Source organism: Schistocerca gregaria, chromosome 4 (assembly GCF_023897955.1).
Source record: "Schistocerca gregaria isolate iqSchGreg1 chromosome 4, iqSchGreg1.2, whole genome shotgun sequence".
Taxonomy (NCBI): Eukaryota; Metazoa; Arthropoda; class Insecta; order Orthoptera; family Acrididae; genus Schistocerca; species Schistocerca gregaria.
This window is the reverse complement of record NC_064923.1, coordinates 318,902,129-318,919,595: the sequence shown is the minus strand read 5'-3', so window position 1 is coordinate 318,919,595 and position 17,467 is coordinate 318,902,129. Positions and strand designations below refer to the sequence as shown.

The following is a 17,467-nucleotide window of genomic DNA, read 5'->3' as shown; positions in this document are numbered from 1 at the left end:
AAGATGTTTAGTATTTTGGCCTTTTATGTATCGTCCTCCATTTGCCATTATCATCACAAAGTGTCTGGACAGATGGCTGTCATCTATTTACTGATTTAAGACTGAAACTTCTTGGATTTCCAAAAGTGCACACCTTTTTTCATCTCTGAAATCAAAAGTTCCCACTGGGCGACATACAATACATTGTGTTGACCAACATGGTATTGAAACATTCTCAGAGTCTCATTTATGTGCTGTCTCAATGCATTTAAGACATTGCTCTTCATGCCTGCCCTACTCTTTGAATGCAGCCATCCTGAGCCCATCTAGGTTTCCATGATAGAGCACTGCAAATTTCAACTGTTCCCAGGCATTCTCAATTGTGGTCATGTTAACAGACACTGCAGGCTATTGCATTTAGTTGATTCCTACCTCCTGGAGGAAGGTGTTCCTGAGGTTGGCACAGTGTGCAGACGCTTTATACTGATGAACCCTTGTTACTGCAACTATGGGATGTGAATTGGTACAATGCCACCTCGACAGTTTTTATTAGGCGTCAGACAAATTCTACACTTCTAGAATGGATTTCTTACTCTTCAGTAGTAGAGTGTGTGCTGATATGCAACCTCCCGACAGACTAAAACTGTGTGCTGGTCTTAAACTCAAACTTGGGTCATTTGCCTTTCATGGGCAAGTGTTCTACCAACTTAGCTACCCAAGCACAGCACAGGACCCATCCTCACAGCTTTATTTCAGCCAATACCTCGTCTTCTACCTTCCAAACTTCTCAGAATTTTTCCTGTGAAACTTGCAAAACTAGCTATTCTGGAAGAAAGATTACGGCAGAGGTGTGGCTTAGCTGCAGCCTGGTGTGCTGGTTCTGCAATTTTCATAGTAGAGCTTCTGTAAAGTTTTAATGGTAGGGTATGAGGTACTGATGGAAATAAAGCTGTGAGGATGGGTCCTGAGTTGTGCTTGGGTAGCCCAGTCAATAGAGCACTTACCCACAAAAGGCAAAGGTCCCAAATTCGAATCACCCTCTGGCACACTGTTTTATCTGCCAGGAAGTTTCAAATTCTGCACTTTTACTGAAGAGAAGCATGTGCTACTGACCCAAGACCCATTCCATGTTTTCCCATGTACCCATTCTGTTGTGGTAGTGCCATGACATTTAACAGTGCCGCCACAACAGTACGCACAAACGGCGATAGAGGCACTCCACAAATCGGCTGATTGCGGGAGCGCCACCTAGCTACGAACGGTGCCGGCTGCATGTCACGGCACGGCAGTTGAATACGAGAGACTGAGTTGTAATCATGTGATCAGCTATTGTTTCTAAGAGAGAGTGTGAATATCCACGCAATTATTGTGATTAAAGGTTATAACACTTTTTGGCGACGAGGATGGGATATTTTCACTGCATTGTGGATTTGCCGGTTCGTGATGGGGCAGACATGGAACAGATTATGCAAGCACTCATTGAACAACAAACACAGCTGACGGCTACTATTCAGGCTCAACAAACACAGCTGACGGCAGCAATTCAGGCGTTGTCGACGTCGCTTACTCGTTGTCTGTCTTCCTCTTCTCCGCCTCCATTCCCTCCTTACGACGAGGCCGCTGAAGACTGGGAGGATTATGAGAAGCATTTGCGGCAACACTTCTTGGCTTTCGGCATTGTCGACGCTCCTATGTGTAAGTCGTTATTTCTATCTTGGATTTCCCCTCAAGTCTATCAGCTGCTATCTCAGTTAGCTCCTCTGCAGGAACCTGCCTCCCTGTCCTTCCAAGAAATCTGTGACTTATTGTCTGACTATTATCGAAAAAACACCCACGTCGTTGCCGCCCGCGTGGCGTTCTACCGGTGTCGTAAACAGCCCCATCAATCTTGCCGGGCTTGGGCAACGGAACTACACGGTCTGAGTAGGAAATGTCAGTTTGTCACTGACACACATCACGAGTCTTATGCTGACTCAATGGTTAGGGATGCTATTCTACGGCTTGCTCCTGATAAAGAAGTTTGGCAACGTGCCCTCCAACTGCCAAACCCGTCGTTGTCGGAAGTTCTAAGCATCGCTCAATCCTTTGAAGTGTCTCATGCTGCTGGCGTGCAAATCGACGCATGATGTGATGTAGGTGCTGTACAGTCAACTCTCGACATGGGCAATTTGCCTGTTTCACAGGAGAACGACGATGTGGCGGCGGTTCACTCGCGTCAACAACGTCGCATTGGGCCACAACGCTCGCAGCAAAACCAGCAACCACAGAAGCCGGTCCGTTCCGCACTCCCTTCTTGCCCCCGTTGTTTCGTACAGCACGACAGGGCAGCGTGTCCAAAACGTTGGGCCACGTGTAATTCATGTAGGAAAAAAGCCCACATTGCTTCTGTGTGTCAGTCCCATAAAGTTCCTGTCGACGAGGACGAGGCGTCAGACATGGATGTTCACTGTGTGCTTTCTCAAACAAATAAGTTGTTTGTTACTGTTCGTGTTCTGAATAAAGACATTCGCATGCAAGTGGACACTGGCTCTGCAGTAACTCTCAGTAATTCTCGCACGTATTTGGCGTTGGGCTCCCCTCCTTTGTCTCCAGTTACGCGAAATCTGAGGACTTATAATAAACAGAAAATTCCTATCATGGGCCAGTTTGATGCTTCCACTGCCTACAAGTCTGTTGTTCGGCCCCTCACATTTTATGTGGTGGATCATGTGGGCACTGAAAACCTGTTCGGTTATGATGCTTTCCAGTTGTTCGGGTTCTCCATTGATGATGATGTGCACCTCATATCTGAGGATATTCCGTATCAACAGCTGGATGGATTGTGTTCTGAATTTTCGTCCGTGTTCTCTGCTGGTCTAGGTTGTGCCAAGGATTTTGAAGCCCACATTACTCTTAAACCTACGGCTTGCCCTAAGTTTTTCCGGGCACGCCCTATTCCGGTGGCGTTGCGTGCACCTGTCAAGGCTGAGCTAGACAGGTTAACAGCCTCAGGGATTCTCCTACCGGTTACCTCCAGCGAATGGGCATCACCGATCATGGTGGTTTCTAAACCAAACGGGAGTCTGCGATTGTGTGGTGACTTTAAAGCCACCGTCAACACTCAGAGCCTCATTGACACTTATCCTCTTCCCCGTCCTGAGGAGTTGTTTACCAAGCTCGCTGGAGGCCAGTTCTTTTCCAAACTTGACTTATCAGAGGCGTACCATCAGTTGCCATTGGATGCTACTTCCAAGGAATTTCTCGTTATCAACACTCCTTTTGGGTTGTATCAGTACCAGCGATTACCATTTGGCGTCGCTAGCGCACCGGCCATTTTTCAGCGGTTTTTGGAACAGCTCACGGCTTCCGTTCCTGGCTGCATAAACTATCTGGATGACATTGTTGTCACGGGAGCCTCCACTGAGGAGCACCTTCGTAATTTACGTTCACTGTTTGGGGGTTTTGCATTCGGCTGGGTTGAGGTGCAATCTGGACAAGTCACAGTTCTTCCAACCCTCAATTGAGTATCTTGGTTTCCACTTGTCCCGTGAGGGTATACGTCCTCTCCGTCAGCACGTTGCGGCCATTAACGCTCTACCCCGGCCGTCTATGGTCAAAGAACTTCAGGCGTTTCTAGGCAAGATTGCTTATTATCAAAAATTCATTCCATCCGCAGCGGCGGTAGCTTATCCTCTGCATCAGCTGTTACGCAAAAACGTCCCCTTCTGTTGGTCCGGCGGGTGTGAGCAGGCTTTTGTCCACCTGAAGGCTCATTTGCAGTCGGCGCCTTGTCTTGCCACATTCCGTCCGGGTCAGCACTTGGTTCTGGCGACTGACGCGTCACAGTATGGCCTAGGGGCTGTTCTCGCCCATCGGTATGAGGATGGGTCAGAACGACCCATCGCCTATGCTTCCAAGAACCTCAACGAGGCGCAACGGCGTTACTCTCAAATCGAAAAGGAGGCGCTCGCTATCATTTATGCTCTAAAAAAGTTCAGCGTTTTTTTGTATGGTTCTAAGTTTCACCTCATCACCACAAACCGCTGGTCTCTCTGTTCAGCCCATTGGCGTCACTTCTGGATAAGGCAGCTCACCGCCTGCAACGTTGGGCCTTATACTTGTCTCATTTTCATTATGAGATTCACTATCGCCCCACGGCCCAGCACGCCAACACTGATGCATTGTCGTGATTGCCGATGGGCCCTGACCCTGTTTTCGATCGTGATGAACTCCTTTGTTTACACATTGATGAGGAAGAACGTCGTACGGTCGAGGGCTTTCCACTTACAGGTTCGCAGGTCGCGTTGGCTACTGCACGGGACCCGGTGCTGCGTCGGGTGATCGGTTTTGTTCAACGAGGTTGGCCGGACAGGACCAAGGGCCGGGCGTCGGATCCCCTTCGCAACTACCATGCCTTGCGCCTTCGTCTGTCTGTTTGTGATGGTATTGTTCTTCTGGCCATGAATGGCGCATCTCCACGGGTCGTGGTGCCAGCCTCTCTTTGCAAAGATGTTCTCAAACTGTTGCACGAAGGCCATTGGCGTATTCTCTGGCCCGCAGGCACGTTTATTGGCCCGGTATTGATTCGGACATTGCCCATATGATTGCTGCTTGTGGCCAGTGTGCTCAACAATTGGCGGCACCTCGTACAATGCCCTCTCCATGGCCTGATCCAGCTCAGCCATGGGAACGGGTGCATGCCGACTTTGCTGGCCCTTTCCTCGGTACTTATTGGCTACTGTTGATTGACGCCTTCTCTAAGTTTCCGTTTGTTGTTAGATGTCCGTCACCCACCACTGATGTCCAAAATCTTTGCGCTAGAAGGTCTTCCATTCACGATCGTCACGGGCAATGGCCCTCAGTTCTCTTCGCAGGCCTTCCGTGATTTTTGTACTGGACAAGGGATTCATTATGTTACAGCACCTCCCTTCCATCCACAATTGAATGGGGAGTTCGAGCGCCTTGTCCGCACTTTCAAATGCCAGATGAAAAAATTCCTTAGTGATTTTTCCACAGATGACGCCCTGCTGCAATTTCTGAGCTCTTATCACTTCATGCCTCTGGGTGATCGCAGCCCTACTGAACTCTTGCATGGCCGCCACGCACTCTACTGCACCTGCTTCACCCTGTCAGGCCTTGTACTGTGTCCCCTAGTGCGGGAAAGTACTCGGTGTGCGCCGACGTGTGGGCACGAGGGTATGGATCTCGCCCTAAATGGATTCCAGGGGTGAAATCCGTACGGGCGACGGCACGGTTGTTCGCCATTACGACCAGATGCGCCCACGAGTGGTGGCCACGCCGGTGCCACCGCCCCATCCTTCGCCTCCACCAGCCCGAGACGCCAGTCCTGTCGCTGCTGCCGATCTACCATTCGTGTTGATGCAGCCGATGTCGCTGCCACTTCAGAGTATGCCGGAACCGGCCCCAGTCGCGTCGCTGCCTTCTCCGGGACCCATCTCGCTGGAGCACACTCTCAGGTCCATGACACCTATGGATGCTGCTCCGGAGTTTTCACCCATCATCTCATCCAGGAGGCACGTTCCACGCATGAGCTTCCATCCTGGACATTTTCGACCATACTCTCGTGTCTCTGCACGGGATCTCCTCAGGGCCTCACAAGAGGCCATGGATGTCTCCGCGCTATCCATGTCTCCAAGGAAGTAAGTGTTTTTTTTACAAGGGGGGAAAAGTGTTGTGATAGTGCCATGTCATTTAACAGTGCCGCCACGACAGTATGCACAAACGGCGATAGAGGCACTCCGCAAATCGGCTGAGCGCAGGAGCGCCACGTAGCTACGAACGGCGCTAGCCGCATGTCACGGCACGGCAGTCGAATACGAGAGACTGAGTTGTAATCATGTGATCAGCTATTGTTTCTAAGAGAGAATGTGAATATCCATGCAATTATTGTGATTAAAGGTTATAACACATTCATTGTACACTGTAGTGCTGGAAGTTATGGCTTTTTTCATACTGGATGCATAGGGTTCAAATTGATTGTGTGGAGATATTTGCATAGTGTCTTGGTCCACAGTGTCTGCACAGGGCACATTCAGTTGCACCCGACTAATCAATAAATTGTAGACAGCAGTCAGTGGGCATTCATGTTGGCTGTGGGCAACCATGAAGAGGCAGGTCAACAGTGTTATGTTTCTCATGATGCTAGTTAAATATGTGATGCTGTTGTCACTGTGTAGGCATATTCAGTGCACTGTTTCTTCTGATCACAATCCCTCTTGCTGTAAAATGAGAATGAGCATGATGCCCAAAGTGGAAGTGACCTTTGGAGGTATTTGACATAATGAACAGTATGCAGATTAACATTTACTTCAGTTACACAGATGACTGCATGTAACAATTTCTTGTGGTCAAAAGGATATTGAGAAAGAAGTTTCCACTGAAAAAAAAAAAACCAATGCTACAGTTTTTGGGCAGTTTATATTTAAATCCTGAAGTAACTCTTACCTGCAGTCGTGGGAGGTCAAGTGGTCTCATTTCTAGGGACTGGAAAACAGTTCTTAATTACAGAGGTTTTTACTTTCTCACTAGAAAGGTTTTAGGGAGTGAAAGTGCCAAGGCCTGGTGATTAGTCTCACATATAGGGAGTTATCATGTTAGTCTGGCTGTCATCATTAAGCTGTAATTCCATTTGTGAGGAATCTTTAGTTTTAGTTATTTCATTGCAAAGAGCTTAAGAAGCACATGATACAAGGTAAACTGTTTCAGTAGCAGTATTATCCAAATTTGGTATTAGAAAAATAATGCCATTTAAATTATAGTTTGCCAAAATAGAAATTGATACTTTTATAAAACTTATGGTATCTTATTACTCATAGGTGGTAGTAGTGTATTTGATAATTTGAATTTATATTACTGTCATCACTTGCTCCAGAACATTTGTCAATCAAGCTCTGATTTTTAAATGAAGTGGTAAATCAATCAATCAAATTGGCGATCAGGGACCTGTAGATAATGTGCCGGCCTGACAATTCTCCTCCATAGAAGGTGATGTTGTGCACTTTGTATCCAGTTGCCATGGACTCCTAGTTGGCAAAGGTCTTTCTGTAGCTCATCCTCCCATCACTTCCTGGGTCTTCCGATTGGATGGGTACCATCAGGTCTTCCCATAAGTACAGCTTTTGCCCAAAAGGTGTCTGGTCTCCCAGCAATGTGGCCTGCCAAGCCTATTCTCTGCACTTTCAGTTTTTGGATGATGTTTGCTTGCCTCATCAGCTCGTACAATTCTTGGTTTTTTTTTCTACATCTCCAAGAGTTCCCTTCCTGGACAGGTCCAAAGACCTCCTCATAATTTTTCTTTCGAAGACCAACAAGCTTTCTTCATCCTCCTTTGTTGTGCTTAGGGTTTCTGTCCCATACAACAATGCTGGCACTATCACATCATTGTATGCTTTAAGTTTGATCTTAATTGACAGATTCTTGGATGACATTATCTGCTTTAGACTGAAATAAGTCTTATACCCATTCACAAAACATTGGTTTATTTTCTGTTTTAAATAACTTTACCTGTTGAACCATGTATCGAGGTATTTAAAATTTTCCACTTTAGCAAATTTCCATATACCTACCTGTAATGGGATGTCATTAGGGGCTTCTCTTGATGCCTCCATTACCTCAGTCTTTTCCACATTAATATGTAACGTGATCTTACTTGCATTTTGTGCTGGGTCTTCAACAGTTTCTGCCATCTCTTCCTCTGAGTCTTCTAGAACTGCAATGTTGTCTGCATAACCCAATAAATCTGCCCTACCATTTAGCATCTGAAGTGGTAGAAGTTTCTGAAATTAAAATGTGAACATAAAATATTAGTTCCAAGACATATTAGTCATGTTTATGTGCTCCCAGGAGAACTATGATTAAAAATTAAAAATTATATTATTTTTCCCACACTCATCAATTTACATTTTGTTGAATGTTGTCTTTAGTGGCATAAAAACAATATGAGCATTAATATCTGTTAGTAATTGTTCAAAGTGACCTAAAGTGAAATAACCACATAAAACTGGTTGTAGGGATAGCAAAAGCAAACCTGAGATTTGGTAGAAGAGCCCAAATGAAAGATAAATAATCTATGAAACATGTGACTTACAAAAAAAAATCCTCCCACCAATTCCTGAGTATTACTCATCAGTTTGGCACTTGTAGCAAGTAATGTAGTATTAACAGAAATCTGACATCTGTATATATTCACTTCAGTAGGCCCCCTAATGCCATCATTGTGAATAAATGTTGTAAAACGATTTTTCTATTTAATGATACTTGGCGACAAGTTTTGTGACAAGTTATTGATTACCTTTAAATAAAAATATGTTCAATATATTTATGTCTTGTCCCACATTCATGAGGACCATTTGCTTAGGATCTGTGAAAGGTACAGTAGCATATTTGTTTTTCTTTGTAAATAGTTATTGTGTATTCCTGTTTGTCTGACTTCTTCTACTTCCTGGAGGATCTCCTCACTATGGACATGTTCAAACAAAAATCACCTAAAGAATAGCAGTACCTTTTGTCAGTGGGCTGTTCAGAAAGCCCAAGAGCAAAATGGATCTGGTGGCAGGTGCTAGAAGAGAGTCATGGTGCAGTATGGAGAGGATTGCTGATAAAATTGTAAGAACATACTTTCCAAGAAGAATCAGATAATTGTTTTACTTCCTTCCCAACCAGAAACTAGTACAGAGAGAAAATCAGAGAAATTAAAGCTGATGCAGGTGCTTACCAACAGTTGTTCTTCGTGAGTGCTATTCATGAAGGAAAGAAGAAAGAGACTGAATTATAATGGTACAACACACTGTAGGATAGTCAATGGAGTATAATTAAAGATGTAGATACAAGAGACTTGATATAATTATGAAATAAAACAGCATTTTTAAATTGTAAATAAAATAGAAAGAAACTTCCACATGGGAAAAATATATTAAAAACAAAGATTCCAAGACTTACCAAGCGGGAAAGCGCCGGTAGATAGGCACAATGAATAAAACACACAAACACACACACAGAATTTCGAGCTTTCGCAACTGGCGGCTGCTTCGTCAGGAAAGAGGGAAGGAAAAGGAAAGATGAAAGGATGTGGGTTTTAAGGGAGAGGGTAAGGAGTCATTCCAATCCCGGGAGCGGAAAGACTTACCTTAGGGGGAAAAAAGGATAGGTATATACTCGTGCACACACACACACACACACACACACACACACATATCCATCCATACATACACAGACACAAGCAGGCATATTTAGAGGCAAAGAGTAAGGGCAGAGATATAAGTCGAGGCGGAAGTGTGGAGGCAAAGATGTTGTTGAAAGATAGGTAGGAAGTAACCAACACCAACCTATCCGAACTCCGGAGATGGGAACTTGCCCTTCAGTATATCCTCTCTTCTCGATATCCGCCAGGCCTCAATCTCCGCTAATTTCAAGTTGCCGCCACTCATACCTCACCTGACGAAGCAGCCACCGGTTGCGAAAGCTCGAAATTCTGTGTGTGTGTTTCTGTGTTTTATTCATTGGGCCTATCTACCGGCACTTTCCCGCTTGGTAAGTCTTGGAATCTTTGTTTTTAGCATTTTTAAATTTATTGACAAGAGTCACAAAAACTGGAATAGTCCAAATAAATTGCCTAATAATGATTATACAGTCATCAGATTTAGAATTTCATAAATATTGATACAGCTCTTACTATTTCTCTGTTTGTGAATGAAACCCAAAATCAAGCTGGCCAGTTTATGTATTATTATTTGTGTGGACAGAACATGTAGTACAGTGAAGGTAATTACCACCTTGCAAAGAGTTGTCCAAATTTAGCATTTTTTCTTATGAATTCCAGTTGCTGCTTTGTTGCTGTTTTACATTACCATTCGTTTTTCTCTTTCTTTGATAGGTTTTTTTTGCTAGCAAGTACTGACTATGAACCACAGTGGAGTGCTTCAGTTTTAATTACCTACAGTGATGATATAAAAACAGAACCACTGACCATAAAAAATCTTACACTGAAGATAAATAATATTCCTTATAGTGCAGGTAATATAATTATGCTTTCTTTTTTCTTTTTAGTTGTTGACAATACCATCCTTCTTTAGTTTTAATTTACCAGTTGTTTCTGTTGAAAATTACATGTTCCACAACAGCACACACACACACACACACACACACACACACACACAATTATGGTGGCAGATGTTTAATTTTATGGCTCTTCATATGTTATTTATACTTTTTTCTGGTGCTGTATCCATTCTTGATTATTAATATTAAACATTATTCTGTGGGTCTAGTAATTCAGTTATCTTGGAAAAAATATGACAAATGAGAAATACTTTGTCTTTTAATTGGCATTAAGTTAATATTCTCCTATATTAACCTGGAGAGACTAACTTATCAAAAACATATATTCTATAAAATTGAATTCCATATTTTTGTTGTGGTCATGGACTCACTATAAAAGTTGTGTTAACCTGGCATCATTGTAGTGGTCATCTTATAATTCCATTAAAATTTGTTATTGTTTGCTACAAAAAGCACCAGCAGATATATTTGATAACATAAATGTAAATAACCTATGACCACAGTCCAGCCATTTATCCATTCATTCATACATTGTGTTCCGTGGACACCATCATAAGGGAAAAATCTCTACAATGTGAAACAAGTCCAGATAGCTTTTTAACTATTAACATCTACTGCCACAGATGCTATCTCCTGTATACTAGTCTAACAAATATCATTTTGTTGTAACTGGCAATAAACACTCAAATAAAAACACATTAGATTTACTCCTGCAGACATTGCATACATCACCAATTAGCTTAAGCAAATTACAAAAATCACATGGTGTTTCTTATGGTTTTGGTGATGTTTACGACAGAATATTAAAAACATGTGGATCAAGGCACATTTCCTTTCAAATGTAAATGTACAATAGTAAAACATACTTATAAAAATGGAGGTAAGAAAATCAGTTCTAAGTACAGAACAGTTTGCCCCTTCCCACCTGTTAAAATATATTTGACACAATGACCTACAATATGATACTGATTCATTTGTCATTGCATGATGTGTAATTGGCCTCTCACTTTGTTTGTTGTAAAAGATTCTCCACAGAGAAATCCATATACGACTTACAAACATTAATTCCTGACAGAGCGAACCAACAAAGACTATTGTGTTTGTAAATTTGATGACCCTTCTATGCACTTTTAACTTTTATTGTATGGACCATAGCATCCTACTCACCAAAATGAAATTCTATGGAATTGAAGGGTAAACTGGCAGGGTTGTTAGTGAAATCTATAAGGGGGGGACACTAGTACTCATGGATATACCTCTTTTTTAGGCTAATATCAGTGACCAATGAGAAGTTCAGGCAGGCAGGTGCTAAAGAGGTTCAAAATTCACAAAATTCTCACAACAGGAAAGTAAATAATAATTTTACCATATTTAACCAAAATATTGGTGTATTAAAGAAAAAAGTAGATTCTCAGAAAAGTAAAGTAAAAAATAATGTTACCATTTTTCACCAAAATATTCCTGGATTGAAGAATGAAGTAGATGAGCTCCTGGTTTGTTTAGATGACATTGAATCTGAGGGAATTGGGTGATAGTTGTAGGTAAACAACTAGTATTCTCTCATATGACAATTTATTAGCACTTCACGTCTACACCGATACAAGTCCATGAGGCTAACTAACTCGTTAGCGGAAAACATCCTCCAAAACTCTCCATCTCAAAGGTAGCACACTTACACTCTTTACAAATATCGATATTTACGGCGCTGACGCCACATAGCCCCCCCCCCCCCCCACCCCCCCGCGCAGTATGGAGTATGTCCCTGTGAATGGGGGGGGGGGGGGGGGTGAGAAGTTAGGAAGGTAACATACAGTTCTTCAGCGTCAGGCAGAAGCGGTCGACTGGTAGGAGACCGGGGGGTGAAACCCGGTACGTCGACGGCAAAATCAGCAAGCGAAGCCGGCGGCCGAAGACGACATCCTGTCGTGGAGTGGAGGTGTAGCACTTCGTCTGCAGGCAGGCGGAGAATCACCTTGCCAGAAGGCCTAACAAAGGCACGCAAATTGCCACACGCAGCACTTGTGCTTAATTTAAAGCGACGCACCACACGAGTTTCTGCACTTCCTCCCTCAATTTTGTCACACGAGAGTGACACACATGCCTTATCACCATCAACAACAACAGATAATTTATGTATGTCATCAGGGTGTACATGTGTTGTGAATTCTTGGGTGGCACCTGTATGAGCCAGGGGGGGGGGGGGCGGCAGGGAGGTGTGGGGAAGCCATGGCAGGGAGAAGCGTTTGCGGAGAGGGATGTGGCAGGTGCACTGGACTGCGCAGGCGACAACCTCGGGTGATCAACTGACGGCCGAGGGAGTGTGGCCGAAGGCAACGAGGAGCCCACATGGATTGAACGGCGTGACCAAGAGCTGTCACACGAAGATGGTGACACAATGGTAGAATCCAAGTGGTTGGCAGCTCGACTGCGAGGGCTGGGAGGAGTGAAGCCACGAAAAGTTTGGCCACTCGAATTAGATGAGAGCGGAGAAGAAGCAGTTCTCGGCAAAGAAGCCCGCTGTGGAGAATCAGTACCCGAATGTATGGTATGAGAAGATGAGTGGCCACTTGAAGTAGGACTGGAAGAGATAGGGGCCGAATCAGGGGGGTCCACCTGAGGCTCAATGAAAGCTGGTTTCACTCGGTTGAGTGAGACCGTGGTTACAGAGTCTTTTATGAGGAGGTCCATGTTATTCCCGGAGCGTTTGACAACCTTGTAAGGACCTGTGTAGGGTGACTGAAGTGGGGCTTTGATTGAGTCATCTCTGAGAAACACATACCCACAAGAGTCTAGAGTGCGCGGTATGTACACGCACGGAGGTGTATGACTAGCCGGAAGTGGCGGCTGAAGTTTGCTGCAGTGCAAGCGCACTCACTCGAGAAGTGAAGGGAGTTCGGAGGGCCGAGGAAGTGGGGTGGGAGCGACTAATTCTCCAGGCAAAACCACCGGTTGGCCATACACAAACTCGGCTACCGAACCCTTGAGATCTTCCTTGAAAGTCGCACGAAGGCCAAGAAGCACCAAGGGCAGTGCTTCTGTCCATAGTGAGTCATGACAACGCAAGGCAGACTTTAAGGTACGATGCCATCGCTCGACAAGCCCATTGCTTTGGGGGTGGTATGCAGAACTATGAATTTTGACAATACCACACATTTTACATAAATCTGGTCAGTAGTGAGGTAAACAGGTGAGCCAAATCTAGAGATTCACGAATCTAAGAATGCTCGGCTTATTGTCTCAGAGGTTATGTTTGGAATAGGCACGGCCTCAGCCCACCGAGTCATCCTGTCAATTGCTGTAAACAAGTAACAGAAACCCTCGGAGGGGGGCAAAGGTCCTACGAGGTCCACATGAACATGATGAAACCGGCCTGGCGGTTGGGCAAAACAGCCAAGGGATGGGGAAGTGAGCCTGGAAACTTTGTTCTGTTGACACAACAAGCATGTCCGGGCCCAAGACTGACAGTTGCGGCGCATGTCTCTCCAAACAAACCGTTCAGATACCAGACGGGTGGAAGCTTTGACACCGGGGTGTGCTAATGTGTGTAATTTGTCAAAGACCTGGCGCTGAAGGGGCTTAGGAATGAACGGCCGCAACGTACCAGTCGATTCATCACACCACACTAATTCAGGTATGCCGGGGAAAGTAGAGCGTACCGGTTTGAGAGAGGAGCTGTGGTCCGAAATCAACTGCATGGTATCAGGGTCCACCGATTGCAACCGAGGTAGGTCTGTTAAGTCAATTAAGGTTGTGACAGCACCCACACGCGAGAGAAAATCAGCAACCACATTGTCCGCTCCTCGGATGTAGCGAATGTCATTTGTAAATTGCAAGATGTAGTCGATGTGACGAAAGCGTCGTGGGGGCGGATCAGACGAAGGATTTTTTATCGCAGGAACCAACGGCTTGTGATCAGTGAGCACATAGAAATCTCGTCCCTCAACATCAGTTCTGAAGTGTTTTATGGCCTCGTACACTGCAAGTAATTCTCTGTCGAATGCTGAGTATTTCTTCTGTGCAGTGTTTAACTTTTTTGAGAAAAACTGCAGGGGTGTCGTAACATCATTGTATGTCTGACTCAGTACTGCGCCGACAGCACTGTCACTAGTGTCAGTAGTGATAAACATTGTCGCGTCCGCACGTGGGTGAGCAATAGTGACAGCGGAGGCCAACAGCTGTTTGAGTTCGTTAAATGCCTTGTCCATGTCTGGTGTCCATGGGACCTGGTGGGTGCCGGAAGTTTTTGAGCCTGCAAGTGCATCTGTGAGAGGTGCCTGCACTGCAGAAGCAGCTGGCAAATGTTTACGGTAATAATTAACTGTTCCGATGAACCTGCGTAATTCCCTATAGGTCTGGGGGCGTGGCATCTCAAGAACAGGCTTGATCTTGTCCTGCGGTGGTGTCAGACCGTCCGACGACACAACATAACTTAGGAATGTGACGGATGACTGGTGCAGTTGAGTCTTTTTATTGTTCAGTTCTATACCAGCAGCTGCTAACGTGTCTGTCACGACTTGAACACGCTCCTTACTCTGTTCCAAAGTATGAGCAAAAACCAATATGTCGTCCATGTATACGAAACAAAAGTCTAAATTGGATAAGGTTTGATTGATGAAACACTGCCACGTTTGGGGGGCGTTTTTCAACCCAAACGGCATAAATTTGTATTGAAACAACCCGAAGGGAGTGGTTATGGCAGTCTTTTCAATATCCTCCGGAGCCATGGGGATCTGATGAAATGCGTGCTTGCAGTCCAAAACAGAGAAGTACTCTGCACCTGCGAGCGCATGATTGAAATCCGCAATGTGTGGGACCGGGTATTTATCAATGGTGGTGCGGGCATTTAAACGCCTATAGTCTCCGACCATACGCCAAGTACCATCTTTCTTTTGATCAAACAAGATAGGACTAGCCCAGCAACCGGAAGAAGGTTCAATTATTCCCTTTTGTAATAAATCATCTAATTTTTCTTTTGCAATTTTCATAAATTCCGGCTTGAGGCGGCGTGGGCGTTGCGATATGGGCGGCCCAGCGGTTAGACGTAACCTGTGAACTGTGCCATTAGTGACTACTGCAATACGTGGTGCGGCAAAACAGTCAGATGTCCGTGAAGTGGAGCAGGCGGTGGCAGGCAAGCAAAGCTGTGGCGCTGAGGCGTGCCAATCGCTCGAAGGCTGTGTAGCGAACGCACGCATGTTAACCTGGGCGAGGTTGGTACACTGGTTTTTGGTAGTGGGCCGTGCCGCTACGCGCGCTGTAGGCCCGAGTGGGTGTGGCCTAACAGCAGACGGCTGTATTTCATTGCCACGGGCTTGGGAGGTTAATTGTTCATTCGAAACGCATGGAACATGAGCACACAGGCATACACTGTCATTACAAGGGGGAATGCTGACACAGTTTGCAGAGTTCACAACATTGTCATTAATGTGTGCGGGCACGGGAACACCAGATTGGCACGGACTAACCTTGTCTGTAGCCGACGAGTTGTCCGCTTGTAGTGATGCGAGGCGTTGTTGTGTGGAGGTCAACTCGTGATGTATGTCGCGGGGATGCAACAGCATTTCCCTACGTTCCATCCGCAAGTTCGGAGACTCGGCGCGCTCCGCTAGCCACTCGTTTGTCCAAGATAGGTTTGGGCACTTCTTAGCCCAGTGCACACGTTTGGTGTTAGCCGAACTGTCACTCGGCGGAGCGAAAGGAATATGTTTGTTCAGTGGGGGGTAAAACACAGTATTTTTCATAAAATCTAGTGACAACTGATAGTGCCTGAGGAAATCAATTCCGAGAATAGGTTCTTCAACTGTTGACTCTAAAAACGTCCACTTCAGCTTGCACTCGGGCGAAAGTTTCACTGTATACAGTGTAGAACCCGAACACTGTAAGGTAGACAAGTTCACTGCACGAAGTACTGTTTTGTGCGGTTGCACTTTATTGGTCGCTAGGCGAGCCGGTAGCAAAGAGACATCTGCGCCAGTGTCTACCAGAAACCGTACACCCGATTGTAAATCTCAGACACAGACTCGACCACACTTACTGTTGTTGTCCAAAACGGAATGCAACGTTGGATGGTGCACGTTGCTTATGTCGCAGGAGGTGGCACCGCTGCCTACGTGCGGTTGGAGTTTGGGTAAGAGCACGGCGACTGGCATTTGCGTGCTTGCTCCCCGAATCTCGCGTGGAAGAAACAGTAAGATTGAGCGGGCCTGTGCTCCTGTGGGTAGTAACTAGGTGACGGAGTATGCGACCCAGAATCTTCCACCGAGGCCGGTGCGCTGTCGTTGGGCGGAGCTGGAGGTGCAGGTAGGGCGGCTAGTTTAACAAACTTGTTATTAGCAGCACCAGACAAGGGCGTGGTGTTGGACAGCTTCTTAGTGTGGTCACGTCCAGAATGCAGTGCGTGGAGCTCACGCTGCCTGGCGGAGTAAGCTCTATCGGCGGCACGTAAACGTTCATTTACTGGCCTATCCTCATACGCAGAGACTGCAGTCTGGACAGGCAGAGCCAGCTTTTCTGTCCAGATTTCTGCGAGTGTGTCATCAGGCATAACTTGCTCGTCGACGAGAAGACGGATGCACCGCCACAGCTGGGACGGAGACCTGTCGCCGAGACGCTCTTCGTAAATTAGCTGTCGCACGTTTTCTCTCCCGGTTTTTTGAGACGCGCTCCAGTATCGTCTGTTTCGCCATAGCATACTTCTCTGCTAGGGGCGGTGCTTTGACCAGATCGTAAATTAAATCGACGCGGTCGTGAAGGTGGTTCATGAGGCACACGAAGCGCGCATCGTCGTCCAAAGCGCAGACATTGAATGTTTGCTCAACCAGGTTGAACCAAAATTCCGGGTGAGCGGGTTTGAAGTCTGGTAGTTTCGGCAGATTCGGCACAGCAGTCACTGTGGAGGTGCACCTATTTCTTCAGATGGGAGTAGAGCACGAAGAGGATAGAGTGTCCGAATTATTGGCGTCCTGTAATGCGGGTATCGCAAAGTTCACTTGACGCCGGGGGGGCGGCTGAGAAGCGACGGACGCACGAACAGTGTGAGAATCGTAGTCACAATGTGCATTCTCATTGACTAGATAGCTCGGAGAGAAGCCGCTAGTACTTACGTACGCCGGTGAATGTCCGTTATGCACTCTGTATTCATTCGGCCGTGAATGGTGGGGGTGGTTGTACATGTCCGGGTAATTACTGTCCAGCACAGAATTGTTGACTTGATTATGAGCAACACAAGGATCCCATACATGTCCACAAGGATGCACACTCGATGTGATATTGTCTGTTTGACGAGCATTGAGCACATGTTGACTAACCGGCGCAGAAGGATACACACGTGGCGGGAACTGGCTCGGGATTGAATTTACTGCTGGATTTTCCAAAGTGGCAAGATTCCGCTCGACACCACGAACTGTATTGCATTGTGCGTTCAACACAGGAG

At 45.8% G+C, this 17,467-nt stretch overlaps 1 protein-coding gene across 13 annotated transcripts in view; it reads left to right on the top strand.

Moving 5' to 3' along the window:
* The window catches only part of LOC126266871 (alpha-L-iduronidase), a 215,063-nt gene that overhangs the window by 135,319 nt on the left and 62,277 nt on the right, over positions 1–17,467 (top strand). For all 13 annotated transcript variants that reach the window (XM_049971511.1, XM_049971516.1, XM_049971512.1 and 10 more), the window contains one exon: positions 9,851–9,990. In XM_049971511.1, the coding sequence (XP_049827468.1) occupies positions 9,851–9,990 (140 nt within the window). The remainder of the gene's footprint in view (positions 1–9,850; positions 9,991–17,467) is intronic.